General features: G+C 43.9%; 3 protein-coding genes across 3 annotated transcripts; all 3 read right to left on the bottom strand.

The window, feature by feature from the left end:
• Positions 1–981: 981 nt before the first annotated feature.
• Positions 982–3176, bottom strand: snpha (syntaphilin a). The gene is made up of 4 exons (XM_076166306.1): positions 3133–3176; positions 2874–3005; positions 2348–2497; positions 982–2224 (listed from the first exon to the last, which is right to left on the bottom strand). Exons 1-4 carry the CDS (start codon positions 3174–3176, stop codon positions 982–984), a joined length of 1569 nt encoding a protein of 522 aa, XP_076022421.1.
• Positions 3177–5797: 2621 nt separating this feature from the next.
• rad21l1 (RAD21 cohesin complex component like 1) lies at positions 5798–9731 on the bottom strand. Its single transcript, XM_076166242.1, has 12 exons — positions 9585–9731; positions 9378–9507; positions 8897–8996; positions 8635–8732; positions 8377–8481; positions 7456–7563; positions 7140–7369; positions 6922–7003; positions 6652–6797; positions 6463–6558; positions 6159–6233; positions 5798–5983 (listed from the first exon to the last, which is right to left on the bottom strand). The coding sequence occupies exons 1-12, from the start codon at positions 9729–9731 to the stop codon at positions 5798–5800; spliced, it is 1503 nt and encodes a 500-aa protein (XP_076022357.1).
• Positions 9732–10889: 1158 nt separating this feature from the next.
• Positions 10890–13374, bottom strand: opn7d (opsin 7, group member d). Its single transcript, XM_076166895.1, has 5 exons — positions 13284–13374; positions 13024–13186; positions 12786–12913; positions 12320–12654; positions 10890–12181 (listed from the first exon to the last, which is right to left on the bottom strand). The coding sequence occupies exons 1-5, from the start codon at positions 13372–13374 to the stop codon at positions 11726–11728; spliced, it is 1173 nt and encodes a 390-aa protein (XP_076023010.1). The 3' UTR covers positions 10890–11725.
• Between the last annotated feature and the right edge of the window lie 213 nt (positions 13375–13587).

Raw genomic sequence — 13587 nt, 5'->3', positions numbered from 1 at the left:
CATTGTTTCAACAGAGATGAACATTTATTTCTTTATGCGGTCTAGAAACAAAACGCCACGTTGGAATCTCTGCCACATCGAATCAGAGAACAACATATCATTTGTGGTACAGAATGAATGCAAACTGGAGAAACCTTACCTTCAATAACCCATCAAGCAATATAGAGCATCCCAGACATGAGTGTAAAGTCTGTCCAGAACATTGGAAGTCAGGTGCACTCTTGAATCCTGCTTCCACCCACATTTAGCCTTTATTTTTAGACACACACTGCAGTGAAATCTCTCCTGCTGAAGAGTGAAGCTGAAGCTCAAGAGTGAAGCTTGTTCAACACGGTTTTGAGAGTGATATAATCTCCAGAATGTCAATGTCTATCATCACTAAAGCTATGTTGCCTTTTTGGTGTCAGTGATATAACTTAACTGTGTCTTGGCGGTGATTTGAAATTTGCTCCAATCGTGAATTTATTGCACCTGAGTACAAGATTGGATGAACACGCTAAATGAACCAAAAGTATGAAAATGTGTTTAAAGTGATTAAAGAAAGAGGGCCTTCAGCATTTTTATACTCCACTATTTAAAGTCTCCTCCTATCTCCTCCTGTTTCAAGAGAATAGAAACCAAACTCTGGGAAATAGAGGATCATTTGTAGTATATAAAGTATTTTCACACTAGAAAAATAAATAATTCGAAGGTTTCATGGCAAAAGGGGAAAAAGTGAAGGAAGTGGCTCATCTCTCTGGGCTTCATGCAGACTGCTGTATAGTGAAAGCCACTTCAACTGCAGGCAGTAGCAGTAAAATAGAGAAGAGAAGATCACAAAATCACAAGGGCGCTGTGTAAAATCTAAAGTCTCATAAGAAGGGTTATTCAACACATGGCACTGAGTAAAGATGTAATCAAAGATGAAACACGGCCAATATTGCTGGGACTATGTCGGCAAAGGGAGTTTGTGTTCTTGCCGAGAAGGACAGGGAGAGAATCTCAGACTGGCATGGTTCCATTCATGCCGGTGGGTCTGCGTCCCCTTCCTGCGCCCTGGCGACGGAGTGAGCAGAGAGCCACAGCACAGCAGCCTCTCAACAGCGACCCGATGTGATACACCGGCATGATATCCCTTGCCGTCCCTCGACACAGCCACGCCATCGTCGGGACCACTGGCATCGCCAAAGCCAACAGATCAACAAGGAAGTACCGGCTCCAGTGGCACAGCTGTGGGTTAGGGGCATCTTCCTCTGCACCCTCGGTTTCCTCGTCATTGTCCTCTTCTATCTGCAGCACGGTGGCTTCCTGTCTCACTGGGAGCTGAGCTGAGGGATGGGGTTGGCGCATGTGGGGCTCTGCTGTCACCTTTACCTTCTCTGGTTTGTCAGGCGGCAGCGGCTCAACGCTGTAGGAAAGCTCAGCAGGGGAAGAGGGAGGCAACGTGGACGGAAATGGATACGACTCTAAGGGGGGGATGTCTGTCGCTAAGGAAATGACGCTCAACTCGTCACCTCCTTCCTCACACAACCAAGTCATGGTTGGACTACAGGCCTGGGAGCGGACCTCTGGCTTCTTCTCCACCACAGGGGTGGGGGTGGGGATAGGTTCAGAGACGGGAGAAGCAGGTACCACTGCCACCGGGGCCTCCTCCTGAGGTAAGTGCAGGAACAAATGATGATGGGGGAGGAAGGTGTGGCCGCTACACCTGCAGCTGCTGCTAAGTGTGTGGCAGGAGTGTGACATCGGCAACACAGCCCCACCACTGCACAACCTCTCATAGGTGGAGAGCCGCGGGACAGTCGGGGGGCCTCGGACGTGGCTCTGCGGTAGCATTTGCTCCGATAGAAGTCCTGTCTCCACAAGTAGGTGGGGTTGTCCTGCAGCACAGGGCGCTCCGCCTGGCTCAGGAGCGTTTGAGCCGCGCTCCAGGTGCAGAGCCTCGTTACTTAGCCGTGTGTATGTGGTGCTGCGGCTCAGAGTGCTGGCCGGGGAACAGCCACAGGAACGAGATTTGCCACCCGGCCGAGTTCCTTGGAGGCCTAAGTGCAGCTTGTGGTCGTGGGGTTCTTGTTCGCTGACACCCAGGTTGGACCTCACCGACTCTACCACTTCGTGTAGGTGTTGGATCTCCTTGCGAGCCTCTTTCAGGGCTAACTGAGCCTCCACACGGTGGCATTCTTCCTCTATCCAGTCTTCCTGCATCCTGTACATTTGGGTCCTCAACTCATCTATCTCCGAGTCCCTGAGAAAATATAACGCATAGAGGAAAAGAAGACATTTTCTCATTGCCTGACTTAATTCTTCCCTTGCGGTGTGTGATCTGTCTCTAAGCTCTAACATCTTCCAGAAGAAGAAAAAGGTTTACCTGTGATGTAGTCTTTCAACATTCTCCCTCAGTCTGGCTCGTAGATGTCGTATACACACCTCCTTCTGTTGCAGCGGTGTGAGGTATTGCTCTGGCGTGGGCGGTCTGATCCCATGGTTATCACTGCAGGCTGGGAGCTTTGCCTGACGCCTGAATCACCACAGAAGATGAGATATTTTAAGAGCTTAGAACGCATCACATTTCAGAATATCTTCTACTGCTTGATATGTAGCCTTTCAGTTTGCCTTGTCTGCTTAGTGTAGTGCAGATATAGGAAGAGCAATCCGGGTTAGTTGGGTTTTATCCTTGTATGTGATATTTCACAATAGGCAAGGGCAAGGGCTGCAAGGGCAGCAAAGGGACAAAGCTGCAGCCAAACCTTTACTCTCAAGAGGCTCTCTGGGAAAATAAGTCCAAAGTCACATTGATGGTTCTGCTTATGTCCACCTTTTTCTATGTTACAACTAATACCAGTGTGTTTCTCTGTGTACAGTGCAAAGGGAGGATGGTTTATATATCCTCTTACCTGGGTGTAGTTGGATACGTGCGGGCTGTGGGGCTGCCCTCCGCCGCTCTACCGCGGCCCGGATAGGTGTTGGTACTGGATCCGTCACTGTGGGAATATCGACCGTTCCCGCCGCTCGTGCCCACTGAGCGCCTTGACGGGAGAGATCACATTACGTGCAATTAATTAGAATACACACAAAGAGGTCAGATGAGATGAGGTGTCAGGATACATCATCCATGCATCTGAAAGCAGAGGAGGGAGAAGGAAACAACAGTACCTGCGTTGACCTGCAGAGGGCTTACGACCCGGTGTGAGAGACATGAGTGTGCAGGGCCAGGGGAGGGGGGACCTCCAACTTCTCCTGGGCTGTCAGTCAGAGCTGAAACGTGACAACCATAACATCATAACAACATAAATGAGAGGTAGAACCCAGAAAATGAGCTTATGATGTAGTCACAAACCCATAGAGGTTTCTTTAATGCATCTGCCTCACACTGAAACAAAGACGGCAAAGAAACAGTTTCTTTTCCTTGCAGTGTGTGTGTGTGTGTGTGTGTGTGTGTGTGTGTGTGTCATGGTGTACTGCGTGCATCTGGTCATTATGTGCTTCTCCAGTGGAAGTCGGAGATGGCAAATAAATGCTCCTTTCTCCTTTTGGCAGAAGGGGGAACAGAGTGAGCTCAGTCAGTACAGCTGCTCTCTCTGCCTCCAGGCCAGCAGAAATCAAGATTATCCTTCAAATTAACTGGGTCAAAGGTCAAAAACAAAGAACAAAAGGAGGTTTGGGGGGGCAGAGAGATACTGTAAGCAGGACAGTTAGATTAATACAAGCTGACAGTGTTCTAGGTCCCACAGTGCAGGACCAAGACAGAGGAGCTTCAGGGGGCTTCCAGCAGCCTGTCAGGAAATAGGTAATAATTCTATTTCTCTCTTATGTCATTTGTAAGTTTTACGCAGAAATATAAGGTCAAATGTCTTCAATCTAAATCCTTTCAGCAATCTTATGTAAAGCTTATCCAGTATGTTCAGGTATGCTGCTGCTCTGGCTTAAACATATCTGCTTGAGGATTAATCTTCACCGTGACTGAAGCCATTTAACAACAAGAAGAGCTGCGGGGAGGAAGGTTAAAAAACATCGAATTCATTTTGCCCTAAATTATTGGACGAGACCACATGAAATCTCACCTCCTCCTCTCTCCGCGTTCTGCGCAACAAGTGGCACGCACATTTCTGGTGAGAAATACGCAATCATCTTACGTAACTATGACAGTGTCTGTTCACCGTGAAGGCGACTTCCATAGATGGATACTCCTGAACTTAGAGAAGCATTTAGATCGTTTAGTGATACCCTGATCTCCTGCAGACCTGAGGGTTTGCGCGTTGTCCTTGAAACAAAGAGTATTGTGCCAAACTGCAGTATTTTACCTGTGTCTTATAGTGAATCCGTGGTGTATTGATCGTTACAGCAGCCAAAAAAACTCCTTACGGGCTTAAATGTATAAACAGGACATCTAACATCGGCAAGGACTTTCCGGAAGACAGTGAACCCCTCTGTCTGAAATATTCATGATCAGAAATGGCTGATTTTACCTGTTTAGTCCCCGGCGTGTCCTACATATACGCTTATTCAGCAAGGATACACAGACAAGCTCTGAATATCTGAAGAAATGTTTCCAACATTTACCTTGAACTTACCATGTCAGCAAACTGAAGTTGAGCATCGCTGAGGGTCTTCGGTTCCCGCCAGACTTGCAGGTCCGTGAACGGTCCCTGGAGGCAGGAGGGGAGGATGATGATGCTGATGAGAGTCCATGCTGCAGCCATGGAGCTCAGGGAAGAAATGAGACAACTGCGTCTGCTGCACCGCAGCATCTTAAAGGGACAGTACAGGTTTAACGCTTCATTTAGCCTCACCCTTTCATAACCTCACAGCTGGCGGGGAAATATCATTGTTATAAATAAAACACACATCCCAACTGACAGCAGGCGATATGATGAGTTTCCATCTGGAGTGGCACACCACTAATGGAGTACATGCATATGAATGCATTTAAAGATATCACTTTCCTACTGAGTTTATTTTCATACCAGACATCGTTATAAGACATAACACACACTGATAATTACAGAAGCACTCAAGCGTTTCACTTGCATCTCTCACACAACTAACTAAACTGAAAAAAAACAAAGACAGAAAATCATCTTTACAGTCTTAACAGTAGTGTTCTATCAAGACTACCATAACTACAATAGAAACCATAAAAGGTGAACATTTGTCAGGTTCCAGAAGTACATAAAACCATGTTTACATGTAAACAAAGAGTAAAGAAAGCCATTTCACTTAAATACATCTATAAATGCATTTTACCCTCTGAAACAGAATATTAAGCAGATCCTGTTTAAAAGCCTGCCTTTCCAACTCCCAAAGCAAAGTTGAATAAATGAATAAGAATGAATGGCAATGAGCCATAACTTCATGCATGCTTTAATCTTAAAATTTTACTTAGAACTAAAGGTTAACTTAGCTATTCTCTATTATAAATACAACACAATATGTGCCTGGGTCACCGCGTTATTATAAAAGGTGGTTTTTAAGACCCTTATAGAGATTTTAAGGAATAAACAAGAATAGCTCTGGACTATGGAAAACACAATACAATAGATACACATTGCACTAAGGTTGTTGCCGTTATCAACCAAGGTTAAATAATAATAATATTATTATTAATAAAACTAATCAAAAATAAAGCATCTTATAATTTACTGTATAAAAAGCTGGGGTTGTGATCACATGTCTGGTATCAGATATGATCTCCAAAATGTTTACATTAGTTTGGCTTGAGATTAATTGTTCCTTCCTTGGCACCCTCCCTTTGTTTCCTTAATGAAAAGGAATGCAACCCATCTAAGGGGCAAAAGCCACAACTTAACACTTCCATGATTTACAAATCATAGAATTTAGGTCCGGGCGTGACGAGGACGTCTTCATAGGGGGCTTCCTGGTGCAGATGCAGGGCCTGTCGTTTCTTTAGAAGCAGCAAGCAGATGAAGGTGACTGCAGCCTGTGAGCGAGTCTTCCTCTCACACAAGGCCTGCAGGCTGAACGTGCTGTCACTGCTGCTCTGGCTCTGTGACACACAAACACACATGCACTCTTATGTATTCAATTTCTCACCATGGACATTTGTTGTATGTACATGGTGCAAATGGAACAGGCACAATATCTTGTTAACATGTTTGAGTGTTTAACAGTATGTACAGGTGTTATTGTGATACTGATAACATATATCTGTACGTGCTTACTTTAAGGGTGTTGAGAAGCTTCTGTGTTTGCTTCATTATCTTCCTTTCCTCCAAATCCTGGCTGCTCAGCAAAGACTGCAGGTTAAGAAAGCACCGTATTTCAGTCAGTGATGCATTCTACATGACTGGGCACATCTCCAAAGCAGCATGGGAAATTAACACCAGCCATCTGCCAAAGGATGACAGACTCCAGCTTGTGTAATGATGCAGTAAATTGTTATTCGAAATACAAGTCAAATATAGATATTAACACATTAAAACATGGATATTAAACATATATGAAGTGTGTATTCATTACAAGGACCTGAGTGTGCATGGAAGTTGACTGAGTGTCCGGCTGGGCAACCATAGAGTCTTCTGATGGAAGCTCCAGTTGAGTGAATTCCAACCTGCTTTCATCCTGACAAACACAGCAGAGAATGGAAACAAAAGACAGAAGACAAAAATGAATATATGTCCCCCTTCCCTGCCAGACAGGTTAGCTCATGCTTACTCGGGGCGGCTCGGGGAGATCCTCAATTTGGCTGTGGGTCATGTGGTCAAGGACGGCCTCGTCAGCACTTTGCATTTGCTCAGAGTTCATAGATGAACCTACAACACTGAGGTCCTGTATGGTGAGGCCACTTGTGTCCCCCTGAACTGCAGTATATAAATAAAACATGTCAGACCTTATGCAAAGCTGGCATGACTGGAATATGGAATATAAGACAGCACAAATAATTCATTTTATATTAATGAAGTTTATAGTCCATCATGTCCCTACCCTCGGGTCCATCTTGGCGGAACTCCTCAGTCTCTTTACCAACTTCGTCATTTTTCCCCAAGAAAACACTCTTGGTAAAGAGCTGCAAAACAAAGATTTAAAGAAGATTTAAAGGGAAAAACAACAACATTCACACTCACTCTAACATAATGGTTTAGTAACATTGCTAGGGGGCAAATGTGTCTCTTATTTTATTTGTCTTGGTTATTTTTTTTAACCTCCTTTATTTGTGGGGCTATGATAGGGGAACATGTCTGTCCCAAGAGTTTCGCTGCACTTCCTTCCTCCTTCCAGCGCATGAGCTGGCATGTGGGAGGGGCCATGTCCATAGGGCCGACCAGCTCTGAAATATCAGCAAGCTGATTACTGATGGCTTCGTTTGACAGCTGCTTCGTCTGGTCCACAACCAACTTCCGCTTCCTTTTCTCCTTCTTCCTCTTCAAGGACGCTGAAAATAAAACAGTTTATGGAAACAAACCACCTGGGACACGGACCAGGTGACAGCGATATTCCTGATGGATTGTTTGTGCCTACAAGTGGCAGCCACAGGCTCAAGGGCAAAGGTCTCCTCTGCATTGAACATCGAGGTGCACTCATTCAGTATCGGGGGCTCCGCCTCCACAAGAGCTGCTCTGTCAGCCTCTGGAAAACACATGAAGTCTATGTTCAATATGGATGTCAAGGCCCTATCCAGCACTCTTTGATGTAACCAGGACAACCCTACTTATTGAAGGCTAGTGACTCTACAAGCAAGCCCAAAGTAAAATGTACAGGCACAGTACTGACACTAAATGATCTACTATCAAATAACCCTCCTGATGGAGGCACTTAACCCTGATGCTAATGGAAAACAAATACCCTTAGTATATAACCATAATCACTGAGAGTGAACTATTCATCATTGTAAATTACCACCTTGATGAAATCTGAGTGTAGATGTATCTGACTTTTCAATTTGTGGCTCCATTAGGAGGAAGTTTGTTGAGTCAGCATGGTCACTGGAGCTTGTCAGTAAGTCTATAGAATAAATGAAAATAAAAAGAAGTCACTTATATTTGATAAGTCAAGCCTGTGACAGTAAAATAATCTCCAGTGTTTATAATGGCTGCACCTGTCAAATGACTGAAAATAGAATGGTTTCATAGACGCATTGGGTAATTATTGCTTCTCTCTGTTATAGTGTGTTGGGTTTGCTCAACTCATAACTTCAGTTTTCTGGTGACACATGTTTTGGGGCTTAAGCTGATTGTATAGAAACATTACTGCAACATCTCAGGGCAAGTCAGTCTATGTAAAGAACACAACCTGTTCTTGCCTGCTCAACACTTAAAGGAATCTGATGTGGGGCCTTGCTTGGCAGCAGATAAGGCTTTGTAAGACCATCATGAATTAAAGGGAAGCAAGGCCAGGACACATTCTTCCAGTTAATGTTGTAGTTCAGAATCAGTTCACTACCAAGCGTGCTGAACATGTTATTCTCATCCCCGAAAGCATCTTTGTTTAGAGCCAGGGTCTGAAAGCTCAAGTCAAAAGTATTCTCCAGGCATAGGGGCTCTCCTCCTGCAAAACAGAGTAGACAAGGAAAGCCTGTCTCAGGGAAACCACACACTAATTGATGATTTATTTATTAATTCTGAACGACAGGGCAACATTGCAAAAACACTTACATGAGACGGGGGAAGCATCATAACATGAAAAGTAAATGGGCTTTACCAAGGTCTGCTAAGGTCAGAAAGTTGTTTCCAAAATCCTCCTTCATAGTGATTTCTTCTATTCGACTCTGGTTGAGTGTCAGGTGGTCATCTATGTTTCTGGCATCACAGTACAAAGACATAATTGTACATATTAAGTAGGTGGGGCATAATTCTACTACTCTTAGGCTTTAAGTGGAAAGTCCTAAGCAAACAAGTCTCACCGGAAAGTAGAGTTTAAAAAAAGAAAGAGCTTAATGTTGGTGAACAGGAGACAACAGTACCTGGGCTGCAGTGGCTGTATATCAAAGTCAGTGAAGTTCTCAATCAAAGTAATTGCTGTAAATTTGGCCTCGAGCCCCTTGGTAGGCATGTCAGTCTGATCTGGTGTATTGAGACAGAAACAGGGTAAACAATAACAGAGCTTAATAGTGCATTTAGTGAGAACAAGATTAGGCAGGAACAGCACACAAAGCTTTAACCATCCAGGTACTGAAGCAGTGCTGAAGGTAAAGGAAATAAGCTTGCTACAATATCAAATATATATCATACAGACTATACAGATTATACGAGGATATATGGGGGCGATAATCACATTTTACACGAGGTAAACAGCAATTCAAAGTCAGATTTTGGCAGGTATTTCCTCCACCAGGATAAATTAAGCACTTACATCGCCCCCTGGTGGCTATTATGGAAAATGGATGCATGAATGGCAGAGGACTACTTAGGCTTTTGTTGACAGTGACAGTAAAAACATTTTACCTGGTCTGAACTCCCTTTTGATTTTAACCAAAGCATCACTGCAGTCTACAAGGAGATACTTGGCTTTTCTGAAGTAGATGCGGACCACTCCAAGAAGCAGATGACCAGATGTCCTCAGGCCTATTTTCATCTACAAAATCACAACACACGCACACTTCAACACTCCTGTACTCACACCTTATATCTGCGACAGTATGTGATATTTACCTTTGGGGAAATGATGTCTTCGACTGTCGTTTCCAAATTGCATTCAAACACGTGAGCTTTGGTGAGTTTCCTATCCCAGTGCGCTGCTAGCCATACTTTGGCTAGAGGCCCACGCTTGGACGTGAAAAGTTGCGTGTAAAACATCATGATGGAATGTTTTTCCAGCTGTCACCTGTGTCAAATACACCAATGAGTGCTGCTGACGCTTTTTACACATGACGTTACCTCAGCTAGTATGGGACACCACTTGTCGTTGTTTACTTAAGCTTTACATGGTATATTAGCGTCGTATGAAGTACAAGTGACTACATTAGCGTTCCTTCACTGCAGGTTAAGATTTAGACACATACAATTGTCAATATGAACTTAATTGAGTGTTCTTGTCAGACCAGCACTCAGACGTGTCAGAGTTTCCTACCTGCAATTCAGAAATGCCGCGTTTTTTTGACATTCGGGACGAAGTCACGCTGCCGAAATATCGCGAGAATTAGCTTGTCTACGCACAGGTAAATAACCAAGCTAAAGCTATGCATGTTGACCTATGGAATAACCAAGTTGACGGGTAAGAGAAATATTAAACCGCCACATGAATCACTGCACCCCCGATTATGATCACTGTGTCTACAGACCACAATAATGTGTTATTAACAAAAATAAATGTACATAGAATTATATTTTAATAAGAACGTGCTTACTTTGTTGTTATGTTTGTCCGAATACTTCGTGTCGTCAGCACGCATTTTTGCACGGGTTAACCCTCGCACATTAATATTGCATTCCATTTTTAGGATGACCTTTCCGGAGGAGTGTGAAGGTCTGAAGTCAAGCTCCACTCGCTGTTCTGGACTGCACGTCCTAGAGAGGTAGACTGACATAGACTCTGTGTGGTTCTCTCTCTCTCTCTCTCTCTCTCTCTCTCTCTCTCTCTCTCTCTCTCTCTCTCTCTCTCTCTCTCTCTCTCTCTCTCTCTCTCTCTCTCTCTTTTAGTAGTTGTATTGCTGGTTGCTGTTTCACCCCTAGGTTGTCTGATTTGATTTATGTGGGAGGCATTTTATTTGCTTCTGTGCTGGAAAGTGTTTCCAGCACAGCATATTTCCTGTATATTTTCCACTTGTCTCTGCTTGAAAACAGTCAAACAAACCTTACTTACTGGTGTCCATGCAGTACAGTACTTTTCAGGGATATCATTGAGGTTCCTGTCGCGAATAAGAATCCCACACCATTGAATGTTTTCAGTTCATTCATAAATAAGGTTGCATCAGAACTGGATTCACTCACATTTGATACATGATACATGATGACATATATTTGATGATGTTATAGCGATGATTATATTACAGTACACATTAGTTATGTCTGTTTTTGCATTCTTATATGCATTCAATTAGTGTCCATCGAAAGCATCTAAATTAATTTAAAGCAAAACAAGATACCCTCGAGTACGATTTTGTCTCATCTATATTCTAATAAATTATAACAACATGTCCAATCCTGAATGCATATATCAAATATTAAACACATACCAGCACCTGCTTGCTTATGTCCATCAGAAATATTAAGTATTACCTTTTGCCTTTGGAAGTCATATAAAGTGGCCAACACTCCACCCCCCACTACAAACCTGTTACACCCAAATTCGCTTACCAGCCGAAAAATGCTGATGCTGGCTGTCAAAAGAGCATGCTTTCATTCTTCTGTCATATGAGTTTGTTAGGAAACAGAGAAGCAGTGCTGATTAAAATGTCATAAAATGTCCTTATTAAACTTGTTGGCAGCTTGGGCTCATCTGCCTCATTTTCTTTCAATTTTGGCAAACCACACATTTCTCATTCCCAGAACAATGTAAGCACAGTTTGGATTTTAAACAAATATTGTTATCTCATAAGAATGGCCACAAGTGAAGAACGTCCTGATGTTTGTCATGAAGTTTTTCACCGCTAACCTTTGCCACACAAACACCAAGAACCTGTGGCACTGTACTGAATGTTCGGTTTTGGTGCCATATGTTCATTATAATTTGTGCATCATCCTCAATTTAAACAAGGGCAGTTGTTGTCCACGTGTCAATAACATCCATGTGTCTTTCTGGAGCATCTGTCCATTCCTGTTTACTTCATGAAAGGCGTGCTTGCGGGCATGCCTCAGAGCTGGCTGACTGTGATCTCACTGTTGGTCGATTCACTGAAGACACACACAGTCCTTTGGGGTGTGGATATGTTGCACGACGCCGCATCCTCGATGCAGTGCCGACATGCCCCATAGCTCCCCTGCTGTCCATTTGAGTAGTGTGTGGAAACTCCTGTGTCATTGTTTTGGTTTAAGGATTTTCTGAAGTGTTCTCTCTGATGTGACTGTGAGCTCCCCCTGTGGATCATCTGTCGTAACATTGACGTGTCCTTGCACAGGCACTCTCGAAAGTTGGGCTTACATAGCAGGTAGACCATAGGGTTGTAGATAGTGGAAGACTTGGCAAACATGGCAGCCAGGGCAAATGCAGCCGGAGGAACCTGAGTGGCATCACTGAAAGCTGCCCACATGGCCACAGCAGCATAGGGAGTCCAGGCACCCAGGAAACCAATACACACTGCAACAGACAGCTGCCGAGAAGCCGGCAAGAGAGAGACAGAGAGAGAGAGAGAGAGACAGAGAGAGAGAGATCTTAATTAATAACTGACAATTAAGGAAATTGCTGAAAATGTGCATGCCCAGCTGAAACAAGAGTCATTCCCTCTGACCTTGACTATGAGGGCATGTGCTTTGGTGGTCTTGGTCTGGAGCGACACATGCTTCTGCACAGCCTGACGTGACCCTCGCACTGTCAGCAGAATGAATGTATAGGAGAAAAAGATGATGGTGCAGGGCAACGCGTAGCAAAACAAGAAGAGGCAGACGATGTAGGACAAAGCTGATAGCTCGTGGTTGGGTGCCTGCCAGTCAATGCAGCAGGCTGTGCCATAAGGCTCAGCGCTGTAATGTCCCCACTGTGCCAAGGGCCCTAAAGCAAACACTGACGCGTAGCACCATACTCCAACCACCAGGAGGCAGGCGTGAGATGATGAGAACCTGTTACCTGATTAGACAGGAGATAGGAAAGGCAGCTTTAGAGGACTGTGGTATTTCTCTCAGCAGCCATTAATCTTTGTGATGAAAGTCGTTTGTTGGCAAGATCATACTTATCACTTTGACTAATTAATCACTCACCGTGGCTTGTGAAGCAGACTTTAAGGCAGCAAACTAAGGACAGGGCTGTGAGGTTGGTCAGACTGCACAGACCAAACAGTACTCCGCACACAGCATATAGCTGACAGACGATCTCTCCAAACAGCCATCTGTTTGCACAGGCACAGAGAAAAGCAAATGGTTTCCAGTGAAAAATAAATCTTAGCTCTCAGAAGATTGAGAGAGATGGAACTGAAAATAAACGGATTATACAAAATACCTGTGAGAGAAAGCTGATGGTATGGCCAAAGGGAATAAAGAGAGTGTCATCCCAAGGTCACTGATGGAGAGATTGATGATGAAAAATTCTGCTGGCTTCAAGGTTGACCTCTTATGATATGCAACTAGTAGCAACATGCAGTTGCCCATGAGAGACAATACACCTGCAGAAGAGAGCAAGTGGAGATTGTTGGGATTTGCTTTGCCTGCCTAGAGTCAACAAAGGAGCAACACAGCAAAGACTATGTCATTAGCACTTACAGAAGATGCTGTAGAGCAATCCCATGAGGAAGTCGAGCTCCTTGGAGATAGTGGAGATAAAGGCAGGAGACGTGTCTGAAGCATTTCCCATCTAAAATGTGATAGAATGAATTGACTCATTACTCAAAGTGTCAAAGATCAGGTTAAGTAATTACAATTTCGTACTAAGATTATCTGTAGAAAGATGAATGTAGTCTCTATTGCACACACATTTCCACATCACTACGTCATGCAAGTATACACACACAGATACTATATCATACTGATGTGAGATAATAAATTAAATGGATGGATTGTTGGTACA

This window comes from Genypterus blacodes, unplaced genomic scaffold, assembly GCF_046128005.1.
Source record: "Genypterus blacodes isolate CSIRO-AG114 ecotype Tasmania unplaced genomic scaffold, CSIRO-AGI_Gbla_v1 ptg000156l_1, whole genome shotgun sequence".
Lineage (NCBI taxonomy): Eukaryota > Metazoa > Chordata > Actinopteri > Ophidiiformes > Ophidiidae > Genypterus > Genypterus blacodes.
The sequence above is the reverse complement of the archived record's forward strand: the minus strand, read 5'-3'. Positions and strand labels throughout refer to the sequence as shown.